The sequence below is a fragment of the Simochromis diagramma genome, unplaced genomic scaffold, assembly GCF_900408965.1.
Source record: "Simochromis diagramma unplaced genomic scaffold, fSimDia1.1 OVJJ01000304.1, whole genome shotgun sequence".
NCBI lineage: Eukaryota > Metazoa > Chordata > Actinopteri > Cichliformes > Cichlidae > Simochromis > Simochromis diagramma.
In genome coordinates, this window is record NW_024387030.1 from 14,322,525 (window position 1) to 14,337,559 (window position 15,035).

At 41.8% G+C, this 15,035-nt stretch overlaps 1 protein-coding gene across 4 annotated transcripts in view; it reads right to left on the reverse strand.

Moving 5' to 3' along the window:
• eml5 (EMAP like 5) overlaps positions 1-15,035 on the reverse strand; it is a 47,415-nt gene that overhangs the window by 15,729 nt on the left and 16,651 nt on the right. For all 4 annotated transcript variants that reach the window (XM_040042198.1, XM_040042197.1, XM_040042196.1 and 1 more), the window contains 18 exons: positions 14,333-14,534; positions 13,935-14,072; positions 13,559-13,815; positions 13,056-13,268; positions 12,810-12,977; positions 10,348-10,454; positions 10,145-10,263; positions 9,833-10,019; positions 9,575-9,680; positions 9,097-9,190; positions 6,244-6,344; positions 5,947-6,140; positions 5,297-5,408; positions 4,985-5,112; positions 1,904-2,045; positions 1,672-1,824; positions 399-530; positions 183-271 (listed from right to left, as the gene is read on the reverse strand). In XM_040042198.1, the coding sequence (XP_039898132.1) occupies positions 183-271; positions 399-530; positions 1,672-1,824; positions 1,904-2,045; positions 4,985-5,112; positions 5,297-5,408; positions 5,947-6,140; positions 6,244-6,344; positions 9,097-9,190; positions 9,575-9,680; positions 9,833-10,019; positions 10,145-10,263; positions 10,348-10,454; positions 12,810-12,977; positions 13,056-13,268; positions 13,559-13,815; positions 13,935-14,072; positions 14,333-14,534 (2,642 nt within the window). The remainder of the gene's footprint in view (positions 1-182; positions 272-398; positions 531-1,671; positions 1,825-1,903; positions 2,046-4,984; positions 5,113-5,296; positions 5,409-5,946; positions 6,141-6,243; positions 6,345-9,096; positions 9,191-9,574; positions 9,681-9,832; positions 10,020-10,144; positions 10,264-10,347; positions 10,455-12,809; positions 12,978-13,055; positions 13,269-13,558; positions 13,816-13,934; positions 14,073-14,332; positions 14,535-15,035) is intronic.

The following is a 15,035-nucleotide window of genomic DNA, read 5'->3' on the forward strand; positions in this document are numbered from 1 at the left end:
CACAATGTTTTAAAGTGACCCTAAACACTATCCCACTTCCACTGCCAAAATTAGAATGATACTGGTGAAAACTGGGCCGTCTTAATGCTTCACTGCCCTTCCCCAAGCCTCCTGTGATCCCGAGGGGAAAATGTGTGCCAACAGCGCCATAACCATAGTTGTGCCTTTTCTTCACTGCTTACCTCTGTAGCTGGGATGGTCTGCCTTTTGCCTCGAGGAGCCTCGAAAAAAAACTGCTCCTTAGCACTCGTGTTGACTTGAAGTAGTTTTCCTGTTAATTAAAGAGCCCAGTGGGTATATTGGTTAATATTTTTTTTAACAGCGAGATTTTGAATCTATAACTGGTTCCTAAACAGTCATTTGTAGAGATTTAGTGAGCATTTTAAGAACCTGCTTACCCCTCCGATCCCAATCCAGATGGGTAATGTAGTTGAGGCATCCTTTGCACACTCCTACCCTTTTGCTGCTCATTACATTGTAAATATCCACAAAGCTGTCTCCTGATGCCACTGCAAGGTACTTCCCAGCTCCTGAGCCAATAAGAAAGGAGGATAAAAGGGCAAGTTAGTTTCAGTCCAGACTGAATTATCGCAAAAGTTGTCCCCTTGTGATCAAATCACTCTAACTTAGGTGATCACCTGACTTTTCATATAGCATCACAAGCAGGTGAATAATGTACATATGGCATATAAATAAACAATAACACGGCCCCTTAGTCTCCCTACCTTGTCTTCTCTTCTAGTCCCACAAAGAAAATATTGGATTACCTCAAAATCTAGATTTCCATAATTCTTCTTTACTTGAGCAGAAGTACAGATACTTATGTTAAAAAATACTATCTAAAAGAAGTAGTGATTCAACTTCTTTTACTCAAGTAAAAGTGAAAAAGTACAGGCCCTGTAGTAGAAGTAAGAAAGTAAGACGTAGCTCTTTGGAGAACATTTCTACCAGTTATTTTTGTGCATTTCTAGATTCTAATTCTAAATTCTAATGAACCCTAAGATTGTTCGAAGTGGCTCAGTGTGGGGAATTAAAATCACTCACAATCATTTCTATTGACAGCTCCAGCAGATTTTCTGTGTGCACAGGCTGTGATCAGCTGACCTGCTGCAGCAGCTGCTACTGTGAGGTTTACTGCTCTTTGTGGATTTACACAACTGAATTTAACAAGAAGTAATCATCAGATGTTTCATTATTCATCTTGCTGTTTAGAAAGGTCTACATACTTGAAAAAATAATAGCATAATTAAGGACTACAAACTATTACCACACAACTTTGTATAATGCCTTCTAATCTAAGGAAGGCACTCTCAGTAAAGAATAGGTGTTGGGTAGAGAAACAGGATCCCTTGCATTGTAGATTAAGGTTAAGTGTCCAAGAGAAAGAGAGTTTAGTTTCTTGCTCTCACTTTGTCCACCCCCACTGTTTCTCATTCCTCTCTTGCTGTTTCTCTGTCTGGCCTTATTACAGAAAGCCATTAATTTGGGTCATGCCTGCAGCAATATCTCTCCGACTCACAGCGGGAGGAAAATATATACACCAGCTGAAATACTGCACAGCATCCTACGTACTGTAAACTCAGATGCTTTGGAGGGCACATGGCTTTTAGAAGTCTATTTTATTCTCAGAGTTTTGTACCGGTGAGGAAATGCGGAGGTGAGCAGACAGACCTGGAGAGAATCTGATATCTGAGATGATGTCCTTGCGGTGGTGGAAGGACACCAGGTCCTCCAGGGTGTCTGCGTTCACAATAATGAAACTGCCGTCGTTCAGGCCCACTGCTAAAGCTTTGCCATCAGGGGAGAAGCAGCAGCAACGGCCGCCTGCGGCGGACAAGGTGTCTGTTAAATGCCTGGGACGATCCACTTCCTGTTCTCAGTTAGCTTTTCAACAGTGACTCACCTTTCCTGAGTTTGCGTACAGCCAACATGCAGTGGCTCGGGGACAGGTCCCATATGCGCAGGGTTTTGTCATCGCTGACGGTAGCACAGAGAGGGAGATGGGGATGAGTAGCCAGGCCCCACACTTCACCCTCCATGTGACCCTGCCAATACACAAAAGCAGAAATATTTGATTTAAGTGATCAACACACTTTTACAACAAGTGATGGAGGAAAAAAAGTTGAAAAATGATTCAACATGAATATATATGCATATTGTTTGTGTCTGATTTGGTGTTTTTTATTCCCTGTTTCTGTGTTGACTTAATTTATTTTTCTCTTTGCGTTTTCTTAATTCTGAAGGCTCACCTCATACATCTTTTTTGCCTTACCTCCCTCCTGCGTATTCCTTCTGAGCTCTTTAGCACTGATTTGATCAAACTTGATTTTCTTAAGGGAGCACTTTTCCTTTATCGTATTCTGTGAATCAGTAAATATAATTTCACTTAATATTGGTCCACTCTGTCTCATTTTGTGTCTGCTTATGGGTACACTGGCTATAAAATTAAACAAGGGGTCCTCATGAACTATTTTAGTCATTTATGACTAAATACTACACACAAAAAAACTTTTTATAATGGCTTTACAGTTTCCATTATGTGCGATAAATATTCTATTGTAATTCATCATATCCCTGTGGGAATCAATATCTACATTAGGACTTGATGTTGATATTCTAAGCCTGCACCATGCTTCACTACAAAACACTACAATGCAGTGATTAGAAGTGAAAAATCAAAGCCTATGATGTTAAAAGAGACACTTAAACATAGAGAAATAAAGAGACACTTTTTATTTAGAGCATCGAGTCAGTTAAACTGCTGGGATATTGATCTGGTCAGTTAAATAACAGAGTGGGTTATTGTTCACTATCAGCTGCTTTGGTGTTAATGAAATTAACAACCCTCCAAACAGGAATGGTTGTTCCTCATCTTTTCTGTCTGTTTTTTTTTTCTTACTAGTTTTGCATTTGGCCAAGGTCAGTGTCACTACTGGTAGCATGAGACAATACCTGGACTCTACAGAGGTCGCACAAGTAATCCAGCTCCTCCAGGATGGCACATCAATTCGTGCCCTTGCCCAAAGGTTTGCTGTGTCACCCAGCAGAGTCTCAAGTGTACTGAGTAGACTCCAGGAGACAGGCAGTCACTTTAGGAGAGCCGGGCAAGTATTTAACATATTAGCAGGACCAGTATCTGCTCCTTTGAAGGTACATGATGAAAACTGCCAGAGCCCTGCTGACCACCAGCAGGCAACTGGTGTGAATGTCTCTGACCGAATAATCAGAAACAGACTTCATCAGGGTGGCCTAAGTGGGGCCTATGTCCACTGCACGGCACATTGGAGCCCGACTGGCATTTACCATAAAATACCAGAATAAGCAGGTCCACCACTGATACAGTATGCTTTTCACAGAAGAGAGCAGGTTCACGCTGAACACATCTGACAGACGTGAAAGAGCCTGGAGGAGCCATGGAGAATGTTATGCTGCCTGTAACATCATTCAACACGACCAGTTTGGTGGTGGGTCAGTCTGGAATGGTCTGCACCTCAGACTGTTCAGGGGCTCTGTGGGGGACTGGTCCATGCCCCAACATTGTTAGGCATGCATTTAAAGCATGCGGCGGCCATACAAACAACTGATTATTTTGAGTTGCTGCAATTAAATTTTGATAAAATGGACTAGCCTGGTGCAACATTTTTTTGCTTTGATTTTCGGGGTATCTTTCCATTCAGCACTCTGTAGGTTTAAAATTGTCATTGCAGTAAATTGATGTGGCTTCCTTTAAATCCCAACATCCAGACTATATCAGTATAGACATCCAGGATGATTTTTTTTCCAGAGATCTGATGTGTTTTTGAAGTGTTCCTTTATTTTTTTTGAGCAGTGTTTATTTGATGTCAGCAATAAACAAGAATACCACTTGCACACACATAAATCGTTGTATTCTTTCTTTACTGCCTATACCAGGGGTGGGCAACTCCAGGCCACGAGGGCCGGTGTCCCTGCAGGTTTTAGATGTGTCCTTGAACCAACACAGCGGATTTAAATGGCTAAATTAGCTCCTCAACATGTCCTGAAGTTCTCCAGAGGCCTGGTAACGAACTAATCATGTGATTCAGGTGTGTTGACCCAAGGTGAGATCTAAAACCTGCAGGACACCGGCCCTCGAGGCCTGGAATTGCCCACCCCTGGCCTATACATACCAGTATTCATGGAGTTTCTGCTCATCTAACACAGTTAACCTCATTAGCTTGTAGAATAAACTGTCCCCGTTCGTTCTCGTCAATTGATCGCTTCTTGTGCGATCTAAAGGGCAATCAATAGCATTTGCTCCATCTGCCTAAAATCAAGGCAGATGAGGAGAAATTGTAGGAGCACTTAACCAAATTAACAACCTCCCACTGAGTGCCAGTAATTCATCAGCATTTACAACTATTTCCTCTGTGAACCGGCATTGGTAAGTTTGCATGTTTTAGACTATTAACCATACTATAATATGCATCTATTACTGCAGACTAGTTTACAAAGTGTAACATATTGTGACGATCTTTATTTAGATTTTTGCACCCATAAAGAGGCACTTTCACATCAACCTTAATGCCTGTTAAGATAGAGTGAAACATGCCATCGGTTCTCACACACATTACCTTAGACTAATCCTTCCACCACCTTCCTAAAAGACCCTTCATTTTTGGTCCAGTAATTCAATTTAGGCGCCATGCTGAAAATTAACCTGCACAGATGAGTAATCTATGGCACCAGTATTATGTTGTTAAGAACGCTTCAACAATAAGGAAAATGTATTACATCACAATCCTCATCATGCATCCGCTTTCTATCTGTGAAATAAAGCACATATTCCACCTTTGAAATCTTTACTGGCTCAGAAGACGTTCGATTCCACTACTTGTGTCAAGTTAAAGACTTCCAGCTCATCATATTGCAGAGAAACTAGCATCCTCCTGAATATCTTGACTGGGCTGGTACAGGCTGAAGCTGATGACTGCGTATGTTATTCGCTATGTGATTTTTTTCTTACCTGGACGAGCAGAGTGATGGGACCACTCTTGTCCACCTCCAAGATCTCGCCGTTCTTGGTTCCCACTAGGATGTGGCCATGGCCAAGAGATATGGCACGTATGGAGGGATTGTCCTCCAAGAGCAACCCTGCAGAGTCAGTGAAATAAAGAATGAAGTCACAAAGACCTTAGCAGGGACCAGGCTACAGGATGCAATCTTCATTTCAGTTAAACGCACTGAATGTTTTAAATGGATTTGCATTACATAATGGCTAGACAAACATGATCCAAGGGCAGCAGCAGACAGTTGAGAACAGGGTGACCTTTTTTACCTTTGGAGCCTGGAGCTAGGACTGCTCTCTTGATGGCATAGGTTTTGAGGCATCTCTCGAAAGTGTCATCCCACAGCGCTACAATACCATCCTTTCCACCAGTCACAAATCCCTACGGGGCCAAAATATTGTAACATGTAAAGGTGCAATGATCTCTAAAATGAGATCTAAACAGATGTAACTGGGAACTCTAATATCATATTTCAAAGGGGATCTATTGTGCTTGCTTCCAACTGCATGATTTTATTCTTGGACACTGAGTAACTCCTAATTTACCTTGGTGTCTTGGCCCAGGCCTTAAATCCATTCAATTGTATGAAAGCATATCTTTTAACTCCCTCCCTCACCATTGAAGGCGACTTTCTTCTAATCTACAGCACATACTCAGAGCCAGAGCTGTGTGCCTGAGATGAGCATATTAAAAATATCTGCTCTCACTGACATCTCAACAAATATCAGCAGACTGAAGCTTGAGGTTTGAGCTGAGGGATTACTTTCACATAAAATGGACATTCACCATAAAATAAGAAAAAGCACAACAGGATCCCTTTAAAATGACGACAGAAGAACAATATCTAATGATCTGCAAGTTAAAGACGAAACTTCGCCTGATAAGGGGAAGAGCCTTTCCTCCTGGATTTGTGTTATACCTTTTCTAGAGCGTGCACACTGAAAACAGGTCCGTCGTGGGCTTTGACAGTCTTCATCAGGAACATGTCCCTCCAGATACAAATGTCCCCCGTGCATGTGCCTGAAAACACCATCTCCTCTGACCAGCCATACACAGCACACATCATAGTCTCCGTCTTCCCCATGTTTCCCTTGCGCCCAATTAGACCACCACCTGAAAGAGACCCAGACAGTCACGATGAGATGTGTCACGGCTGAGCCACAGTTCTGCTTTTTAGAGGCTGTTCTGCTAGTCAACAGTGAAATGCAGGTCTTACCAGCTTTATGCCAAAACTTCATATGTTTCACACCAGCTGTGATGAGCTTGTCAGGAAGGTAGGGATTTATTTTGACAACAAATATCTTGTCCTTGCTTCCCCTGAAAAACAACATTTTAAAATGTCAACACAAACTTTTAATTTGCACGTTTTTTTACACTGCTGCAAAATTAAAATGCTTATATCTAGATCACAAGATAAATAATATTTAATTTGTGTAGTTACGTGTAATGTGTGTTACATCATTATGCACTATGTGGACAAACATTTTAGGCTGCATACATATTCCACTTACAGGAGCTGCTCAGTCATTGAAAGCATGCCATGAAGCTCCTAACACACAGTTTCTGTGCTGATGTTAATACAACAGGAGATTTGGAGCTCTGTAGTTACTGACGTCGGCTACTTCTATGCAGTATGCCCCTCAGCACTCGGTGAACCCGCTCTGTAACTTTACAAGGTCTGCCAGTTAGTGGATGAGATGCCGTGGCTCTTAAACGCTTACACTTCTCAATAACACCACTTACAGTGGAAGAAACGAAAAACATTCACAAACTGACTCGTTGCAGTGACATACATCAATGTCGGGCATGGATTCACTTCTTTAGAGCGATCCATTCTCTCACAAGTCAAGGCAGACTGCATGGCTAGGTGGTTTATTTTATTCACTTGAATTCAAAGATTAAAAGGTGGTTTTGTCTAGTGTAATTCAAGAGGCTCTGCAGGAGACTGGGGACCTATCCAGGGTGTGTCCCACCTTTTGTCTTGTGACAGCTGAAGGAGGTTGCAGCCCCCCTATGATCCTAAATTTGGATAAGTGGTTAAAAAATTGGATGGATGCAGTATTCCTCTATTGGATCCATTAAAAAATATGTTCTGAAAAAGATGTTATGATTTTTATGAGGAAACATCAACTACTTTAAAAATATGAGCAAAATGAGACACCATAATGTTACCGATCTAAGAAACAAAGCTCTCTTTATCTTTAATTAAAAGTAAAAATGAAAACCAAGAGTGACAAAATATGTTTAACAGAGATAATTTAGAAAAAAGAAAAACTAACTGAAAAGTGTTGTGTACTTACAAATCTCACTAAAACAAAAACACACAGAAAATGTATTTAATTTTAGTCTTGATCAAATTTAGTCAACACAGCTACCCTGAGGAAGCTGTGATGCATGTTTTTTGACAGAGATGATTACATAAGGGTGTGCCAACTGTTTCCATTGTTGCATCTTATTATTGTGCTGCTCTGAACTTCTTAAATCTCGCTGCTGACAAACATCGCCCATACAATTACACTGTAATAAAGAAAAGCTAAACCCAACAGTGAAACTAATAAAAGCACCCTCTTTAGGCTCTCCATCCCATACCCCCTCTGCCAGCGGTGCTGTACAAGCCAGGCTCTGTCAAGCCCCATTTCTCTTTGTCCACCTCACTGTATTTCCCACCAGTGTCTATAAAAGAGATTAGGCTGCTCTAGCTGTCCCTAAGCTCCAGTGAGAGCCTGGCAAGCAGCACGCAGGAGAGCAACCCGCAATGCACCGCTCCCAAGTAGCCACAGGGTATTTCACTGGAGTAAATACTAAATACGAACATCAAGTAGGATGAGCAACAAAACAAAAGCAGAGATATTTCGGGATGCGGATGCTTTCCTGTTAGTTATTTCTGGTGCCTTCGGCTTTTTAGAACTGGAAATCTTGCCATATCTTTTTGGAGAAAGTGACACCTTTAATGCTCTAAATAAACCCATAATTCAGGTCTGGTACTCTAATTCATTTGTATCAAGCCTGGTGAATGAATAATTATGTGTTGTTCACATACATCGTGGGCGACCGTGGCTCAGGGGGTTGGGAATCGCATCTGTAACCGGAAGGTCGCCGGTTCGATCCCTCTGTCCTGGTCGTTGTGTCCCTGGGCAAGACACTTTACCCTACTTGCTTACTGGTGTTGGCCAGAGGGGCCGATGGTGCGATATGGCAGCCTCGCTTCTGTCAGTCTGCCCCAGGGCAGCTGTGGCTACAACCTGTAGCTGCCTCCACCAGTGTGTGGATGTGAGAGTGAATGAATAGTGGCATTGTAAAGCGCTTTGGGTGCCTTGAAAAGCGCTATATAAATCCAATCCATTATTATTATCATATATAGGGATTAGTTGTACCACGGTAATGATGAAAACCAGAGTATCATGCTTGTCTTGGATACTCAAGTCTTCAGTTATCGGATGCATTTTTAAAATGCAGACTTCAGTCTGTCGACTGTAGTCTTTATTGTTCAGTTTGTTTCAGGCATCGTAAGACATATGATTGTTTTCGCTGCTTGCTTGTTACCACTTTTCCTTTTCATTGCTTGATTGTTTTAGCAATCCATTTGCTTTTATGTACGTTTTGCACCTTGGGAAACAGGGTACATCTCAAAAGACTGTCTTCTAATTCTTTTTCCAAACACGTTTCCTTGTGCAAATAGCGTCTGACATATCAAGCAGCTCAAACTCACCAGGATCTCATCTACGCAGCTCCTGGTATACGAGTTAAAAGTAATTCTCTTTGATTATGGATCTACAGCCAAGGCCCTGGGGCATACTCATGCTCTAGCCATTCAGAGTCAGGCAGGCTTTACGTCTACAGAGGAGCCGCCATGTAATCTAAAAGGTAATTCCCTTTTTCTCCTCTGTTCTATCAATCACATTGTCAGCCTTGCAAAGCAAAGTGGCTTCAATTTAGCTCTCATCTATAAATGTCCATATTTAAAGCAAAAGTGCTCAAACAATCTGTAGAATTAACAGGGAGGTTTGTCAAAGCTCTCCTGAAAGACCACCCTGCAGATGTGCAAATGCTGTAATAAAACTGTACTAACCGCATGGCAGAGAGCTTCTCCCCTTTTCTCCAGTCCCATAGCACAATGGTGTGATTGTCATCCAGACCCACAGAGGCCAGCCGTTTGCCATCCGCTGTGGATGGAAAAGTCAGTCTGTGAGTGAAGTTTGGCTCTTATTAGCAACATGAAAGCACCATAGCGGGTTTGATCTACAGCAGGTGATTCACTGACTATGACATACAGATCACCACCATGCCTCTATCTGTGGCCAATTAGGGATAGTCAGATGCACAGTTCCCCCTTGATGCTGTCAGACTGCTGCGACTAAAAGACAGCAGAATAAGGTTCTTCACTGCTGCCTGAAAAACTGGTGACTTGCGAATTTACCTATTTCTTTTATGTGTGAAATTACTTTTTTGTTTCCCTGTTAAAACAGGATGTCTAAAATAATTTGTTAGTATTAAAAGCATGTCTAGGTTACATACGTGTAGTTTGACAAAGCAAGACTGTGTGTTACCTGAAAAGTCCAAAGCACACACTCCGAGCTGGTGGAACCCCTTCAAAACAGACATGGGTTTTAACATTTCTGTGTCCCATATGTGGATGGAGGAATCTCTGCCAACCTGGGTAAACAAAAAACATACAAATATCACAAATCTACCAAGTGAACCCCTTTGGATCAGATATAGCTCAGCTGAAAGGTTTTTAAAGGCTTTGAAAGGGTCCGTAAACCCCCAAAACCTTGAATATTTTATGTTAGGAGTCTAACGGCTACCTGGCCTGTAGCTACAAAATCCTTTAGGGGGTGCAGAGCCAGACAGAGGATGTCATCATCATGGCCCATGTAGAAACGCTGCGTATTCTGTTGTCTGTTGTACACAACCCCTACAGCAGCAACATGGTACACTATCTCCCCAGTCTGGGTATAGAACAGGTTGCTCCTGCAATCATACCCCCTGTAGCTGCAAACAAAAAAAGGGGTAGGGGGTGAGGGGGCTTTATTTAATCACTATGCATGAAGAGACTTCTCTAGCTGAAATTCTTCTAATGCTGGGATGGTGTGGGATTATGCAATTTCTGAGCCTACCCATGAATGAAGTGCAGCTTTACTCCACTCCCTGGTGCTCTTTCTCTCTTCTTCATAGCTGTTGCTCGATGTTTCTCCTTGCACTGCTCTTTGAGCTGAGGTAGATCTTCTTTATAAACCTGAATGCATGTGGAAAAGTGTTCACATACTGCTTGTTTCACAGTAATATTTTCCCAGGAGATGCTTTTGATTTTAACACAAACCTGTCGTCTATATGTGAGCTGCGTCTCCTGCTCAATTTCCGAGTCCATCTCAGGTACGTCTGACTGATCAGAGTCTGACTCTTCGCTGTTAGAGTCTGCCAGTATCTCTGTAGGTAGAAACAAGGTTACGTTACAGCTTGCCAGAAAATTCCCCCCGCTTCTAAATCAGAAAATATCCTACTACAAACCATCCTGTTTCAGTGGGAGTCAGGGTCAGTCCTGTGATAACACTACGACATCTCCTATTTATTAGACTGTCCTGCTTCACAGTGACAACAGTGAAGAAAAATGTACAATAATGCTGATGCAGCACAGTAAAGCCGTGCCAAGACATGGCAATAAGCAGAACTGGCAGCTAAGGGCGGCTACTCACAAGATCCATTAGGAAAATTAAAAGGAAAGGCAGTTAGTATGTGGTTTAATTTCAGAGAGCACAAGGCAGTCTGTCTCTGGAAAAAATATGACTTGGGAACGACAATGCAATTATACTTTCCAAGGTTCATTCACTTTTATTGGATTTGTCTTAATTAATGTGATAGCCGTTCCTTTGCAGAGCTTTATAGAAATGACGGTTTGCTAAAAAAAAAAAAAGTTCAAGAAGAAAGAAATCTAGCACATTGCTCTCTCGTGGGTTAGCACATCAAGTTCATGAGGTTAGAGTGAGGAGTATATTAATTGTGTGACAAAAAACTACATTCATAAAACCCATTATTGGCAGGAATGACATATATGGTGATAAATCTCTGAATTTAGCAAAGGCAATGTTTAAGTCAGACAAACAGTCGTAGCTTCACACTTTTTTCCGAAGCATTTAGGAAAATCAGATGAGAAAATGGATACCACTTCCATGTACTGTATGTGCATATGGAGCTACAGCCAAGAGGGTCAATAGTTCACATAAAGACGACATAAAGACTGGAAGATCAAAGAAAGTTAACCTGGCTCTTGCCTAGGCACTAGACAAACTACGTGCCCAACGATGTCCACAACAACTCCAAAATCTAGTTCAGTTGATTAGTGTGAGCACTAGGTACTGTATCCTAGCATGATTAGGTGAACCTTAAGCCCAGTCGGCTTACAAAGGTGGCCCCAAGCATGGCTCAGTTAGACTTGCGCACTTTCAGCACAGTCAACAACAGCTGGATCCCTAAATATCCCTATAATCAATAATTAATGGCTCTATAACGCATTTGAGAGAACAAAATAACAATGCTTCCAAAATCTCCCCAATTAAGCCACAAAATGCATAAACTCATGGACCATGGTGCTTGTCAAGAGTGTTTTTCAAAAGCTTGTGTGCATAAAAGAGAGAGAGAGAGAACTGAAGATGCTAGGTCAAAATGAAGTGTGCTTAGCCCTGATTAATAAATCCAGTGTGAGTGAGGCTAGCCAGAGAGTAAAGGCAATTATGTTAAGTGTAGCATGACCACATTGTGAGACAAAAACTCCCCAACTAAGCTGTTTCCTTTTGCTGTCTGCAAGCAAAAAAAGATCCTGGACAAGCCCCCAATTTTTCCACAAACTGGCGAAAAGCAAATGACAAGTAGTCTACGCAATACATTCACTTAAATAAGATGGAAAATCACAAAATTAAACAAATGTTGTTCGAAGCTAGTAATATCAGCACATGTGCCGTGGAGTTGTTAGGCATAAACGCAAACGGAATCAAATGAATTCATTGGCCAGTTGTAATGGGTCGAAACACTCAGGTGAGCTGCATTAGCTGAACACCTTGGGAAGTTAACCTATTGACCTCCAAGACAGGCTAGGACCACAGGAAGACAGTGGGAGGAGTGTTGCAGCAGTATTTTTTGACAGAGCCAAGCCAAATAATCTCTCTTTTCCCAGCGTTTTTTTGAAAGCAAAGTAATGACCTCCTGCCTCCATTTTTTTTAAAATTATACCACAAAGACAAGAAAGTGGTATCACAGACCGTTATCACAGCAGACATTTGGAGTAGGACAAGCACAGGCAGAATTAATGATGGCACAGGTCCATTAAGTATCCTAGTAAGCCATTACTGTAAACCAGCATGTACAAGAGCAGGAACTCCCATAAGTGGAATTCAGCCATCAATAATATATTCGTGCTTTCCCTTCGATAACTTTTAAAAATGTCTGTCATGAGACTAAGGGCTTTTGTGTAACTCTCCGTAAAATGAAAATGAACAGTACGTAAGACAGAATTTGCTGTACACAGTATTCCTCCTGTTTGAAGAGGAGATTGAGTAGACATCCGGCTTCCACACTCAGACTAATTTGATGTCTTGTTGGCAGGAGCCACTGATTTTATGAAATTAGTAATAGCCGTAATGCAAGTCATCACCTACATTAAAATGTAACGCTGCAATATTCCTTAATGGATTGATCAGAAGTAAAACCTACAGTTCTGAAGGACATAAAGCGCCACATTACAGTAAGTACAGTGATGCAAATAAAGCCAGAGTGAGGGCAATACTGTACCTTGAGGTGCTATATGCAGAGCTTCTTTAGACTTTCTTTCGGGAACAAACTTCCACTGGAACACTGAGTGATCAGCACCCCCGATAGTTACTACCCACTGGTAGTCATGTGACCATCTAGCATTGGTTATGTGAGCCGAGTGGCCTAAATACTTTTTAAATTTTGCACCTGAAATCAAGAGACAATGCAAAGAGTATAAAGTTTTACCTAAATACCATTTTTGTAATAAAATGAGATAGTCTTTACCTTTTTTTACACATGGATATCGCAAAAGTTTGACTAATCCATAGTCATCAGCAGTTACTAAGACTTGGTTGTTAAAGTTGGCGTCCACAGAGTTGATGTCATTGATGTCCGAGTATTTGGGCCATATTCCATTAACCTCAGGGCCCAAAACACATGTCCACGTAGCCCACTGTACCAACTTCAGCTCTTCCCTATTGGTGACCTCCTTCCCACCTCAACAAAAGAGAGCAACATTTTATCTCACAAAGCAGCATCTTTAGTAAATAACCTGGTAGTTCTGTAGGATTTTTCTATATTTTGTTTGACCAATCAACATCATACAGAAATTTATTTAATGCACTTTATTCTTTGTGTTTTATTGATCACACACATGCACTCTCAATTTGAAATCTTGTTCAAGGATGCTTCAAAATGCCGATTGGAGACCAACTTGCCAGTAAGCAGATGAGCTACTCTATCTCCTAAGTCACAGTGTATACTGCAGTCTATATTCCTGTACTTACTTGGCATCCTGTAGAAGAGCCTCCTGCCGCTGCCATCATTTGTCTGCAGATACTTGCTATCTGTGGACCAGTCCATATGGGTGATGAAGCTGGTGGAGCCAATGCACTCACCCACTTTCTTGTACCTCTGCACCACACCATAGATATCCACCGAGTTATCATTTGAGCCTACAGCCAAGTGGGCCCCATCGGGGGAGTACTTCAGCTCATGGATGGCCTCCTTCCTGTCCTTGATGTGCACCACCTCAGTCATGTCTCTGGAGGGAAGCAGAGGAATGTATTAGCTAATGGACACCAAATAATGCAACCTCTTCATTTAGAGGAGATTTATAGCTAGATCTAAATTTTCCATCCAACTTTCGAATTGTATACCCACCTGACTCTTAGAACAGTGAATGAGCCATCCTTCATCCCCAGTGCCAGGTGAATACCATCAGTACTTACAGCCGCACAGCGGATAGGCTCCTCCATGTTACAGCGAGCTATCAGCGCATGATCTATAAGGCTCCATATCCTGTACAGACATAACAGCAGGAAAAATGCAGAGGTAAAAACAACCGGAGAAGAATGAAAAAGTGCAAATTGAAGAGTCAATGATATTTGGCCTTTTTCCTGTGATACATTAACTTTACAACCGGACCCAGGCAGTTCCAATTACTCCAAAAGATCAACATCATTACAAATCTAACTTGTATTGGAGTGGAGGGGACTAACTTTTTACACACAAATTGCATGCACGAGTTAATACTGCACGAACAGAAGCTGAAGCTTTACCTGACTGAGCGGTCATCGCTTCCAGTCATAGCTAGAGGCTTCGTTGGGTGCACAGCCAGCGCCCAAAGCTCTCCCTCACAGTGACCCTGCATTATGAGGAAGGGCTTGTTGCGATCGTGGACCACAATCTCAAAGATCTCACTGTCCTGTGTGCCCACTAGAATGTGATCTCCTCGCCAGCATACGCTACGCACTGACAGCCCTGTCAGAAACACAAATGGTAAACATAACCAAAAATGAAACGAAATAACACGCAAACATGAAAGCAGACAGACATTTGCCACTTATAAAAGGCAGCCGTTATTAAAGATGCAACAGGGATAATAAAAACAGGAGGTGATAATACCCATCTGCAAGCTAGGACGGAGATTTTAACAAGAAATACAAGGATGGCACATGTTTTCAAGCCGATTTGCAACTGACTTTTGGTAATACAGCAAGTATAGGATGGAGGATGCAAATGCTCTTTACATACAGTACTGTACAAAAGTTTCAGCCACTTTTGATGTTTGGTTTCTTAGTCATCAGAGAGGCAGTCCTTGAGTCATTTTGCAGCATCACAATGGCCTCAAACAAACAGGCAGAATCATCAAGAACTATCTTCAGCAACACAAAGGTGAGGCCCACACAGAGCCCTGACCTTAACATACTGAAGTCAGTCTGGGATTACATAACTAGACAGAAGACACTGAGACATGAATGA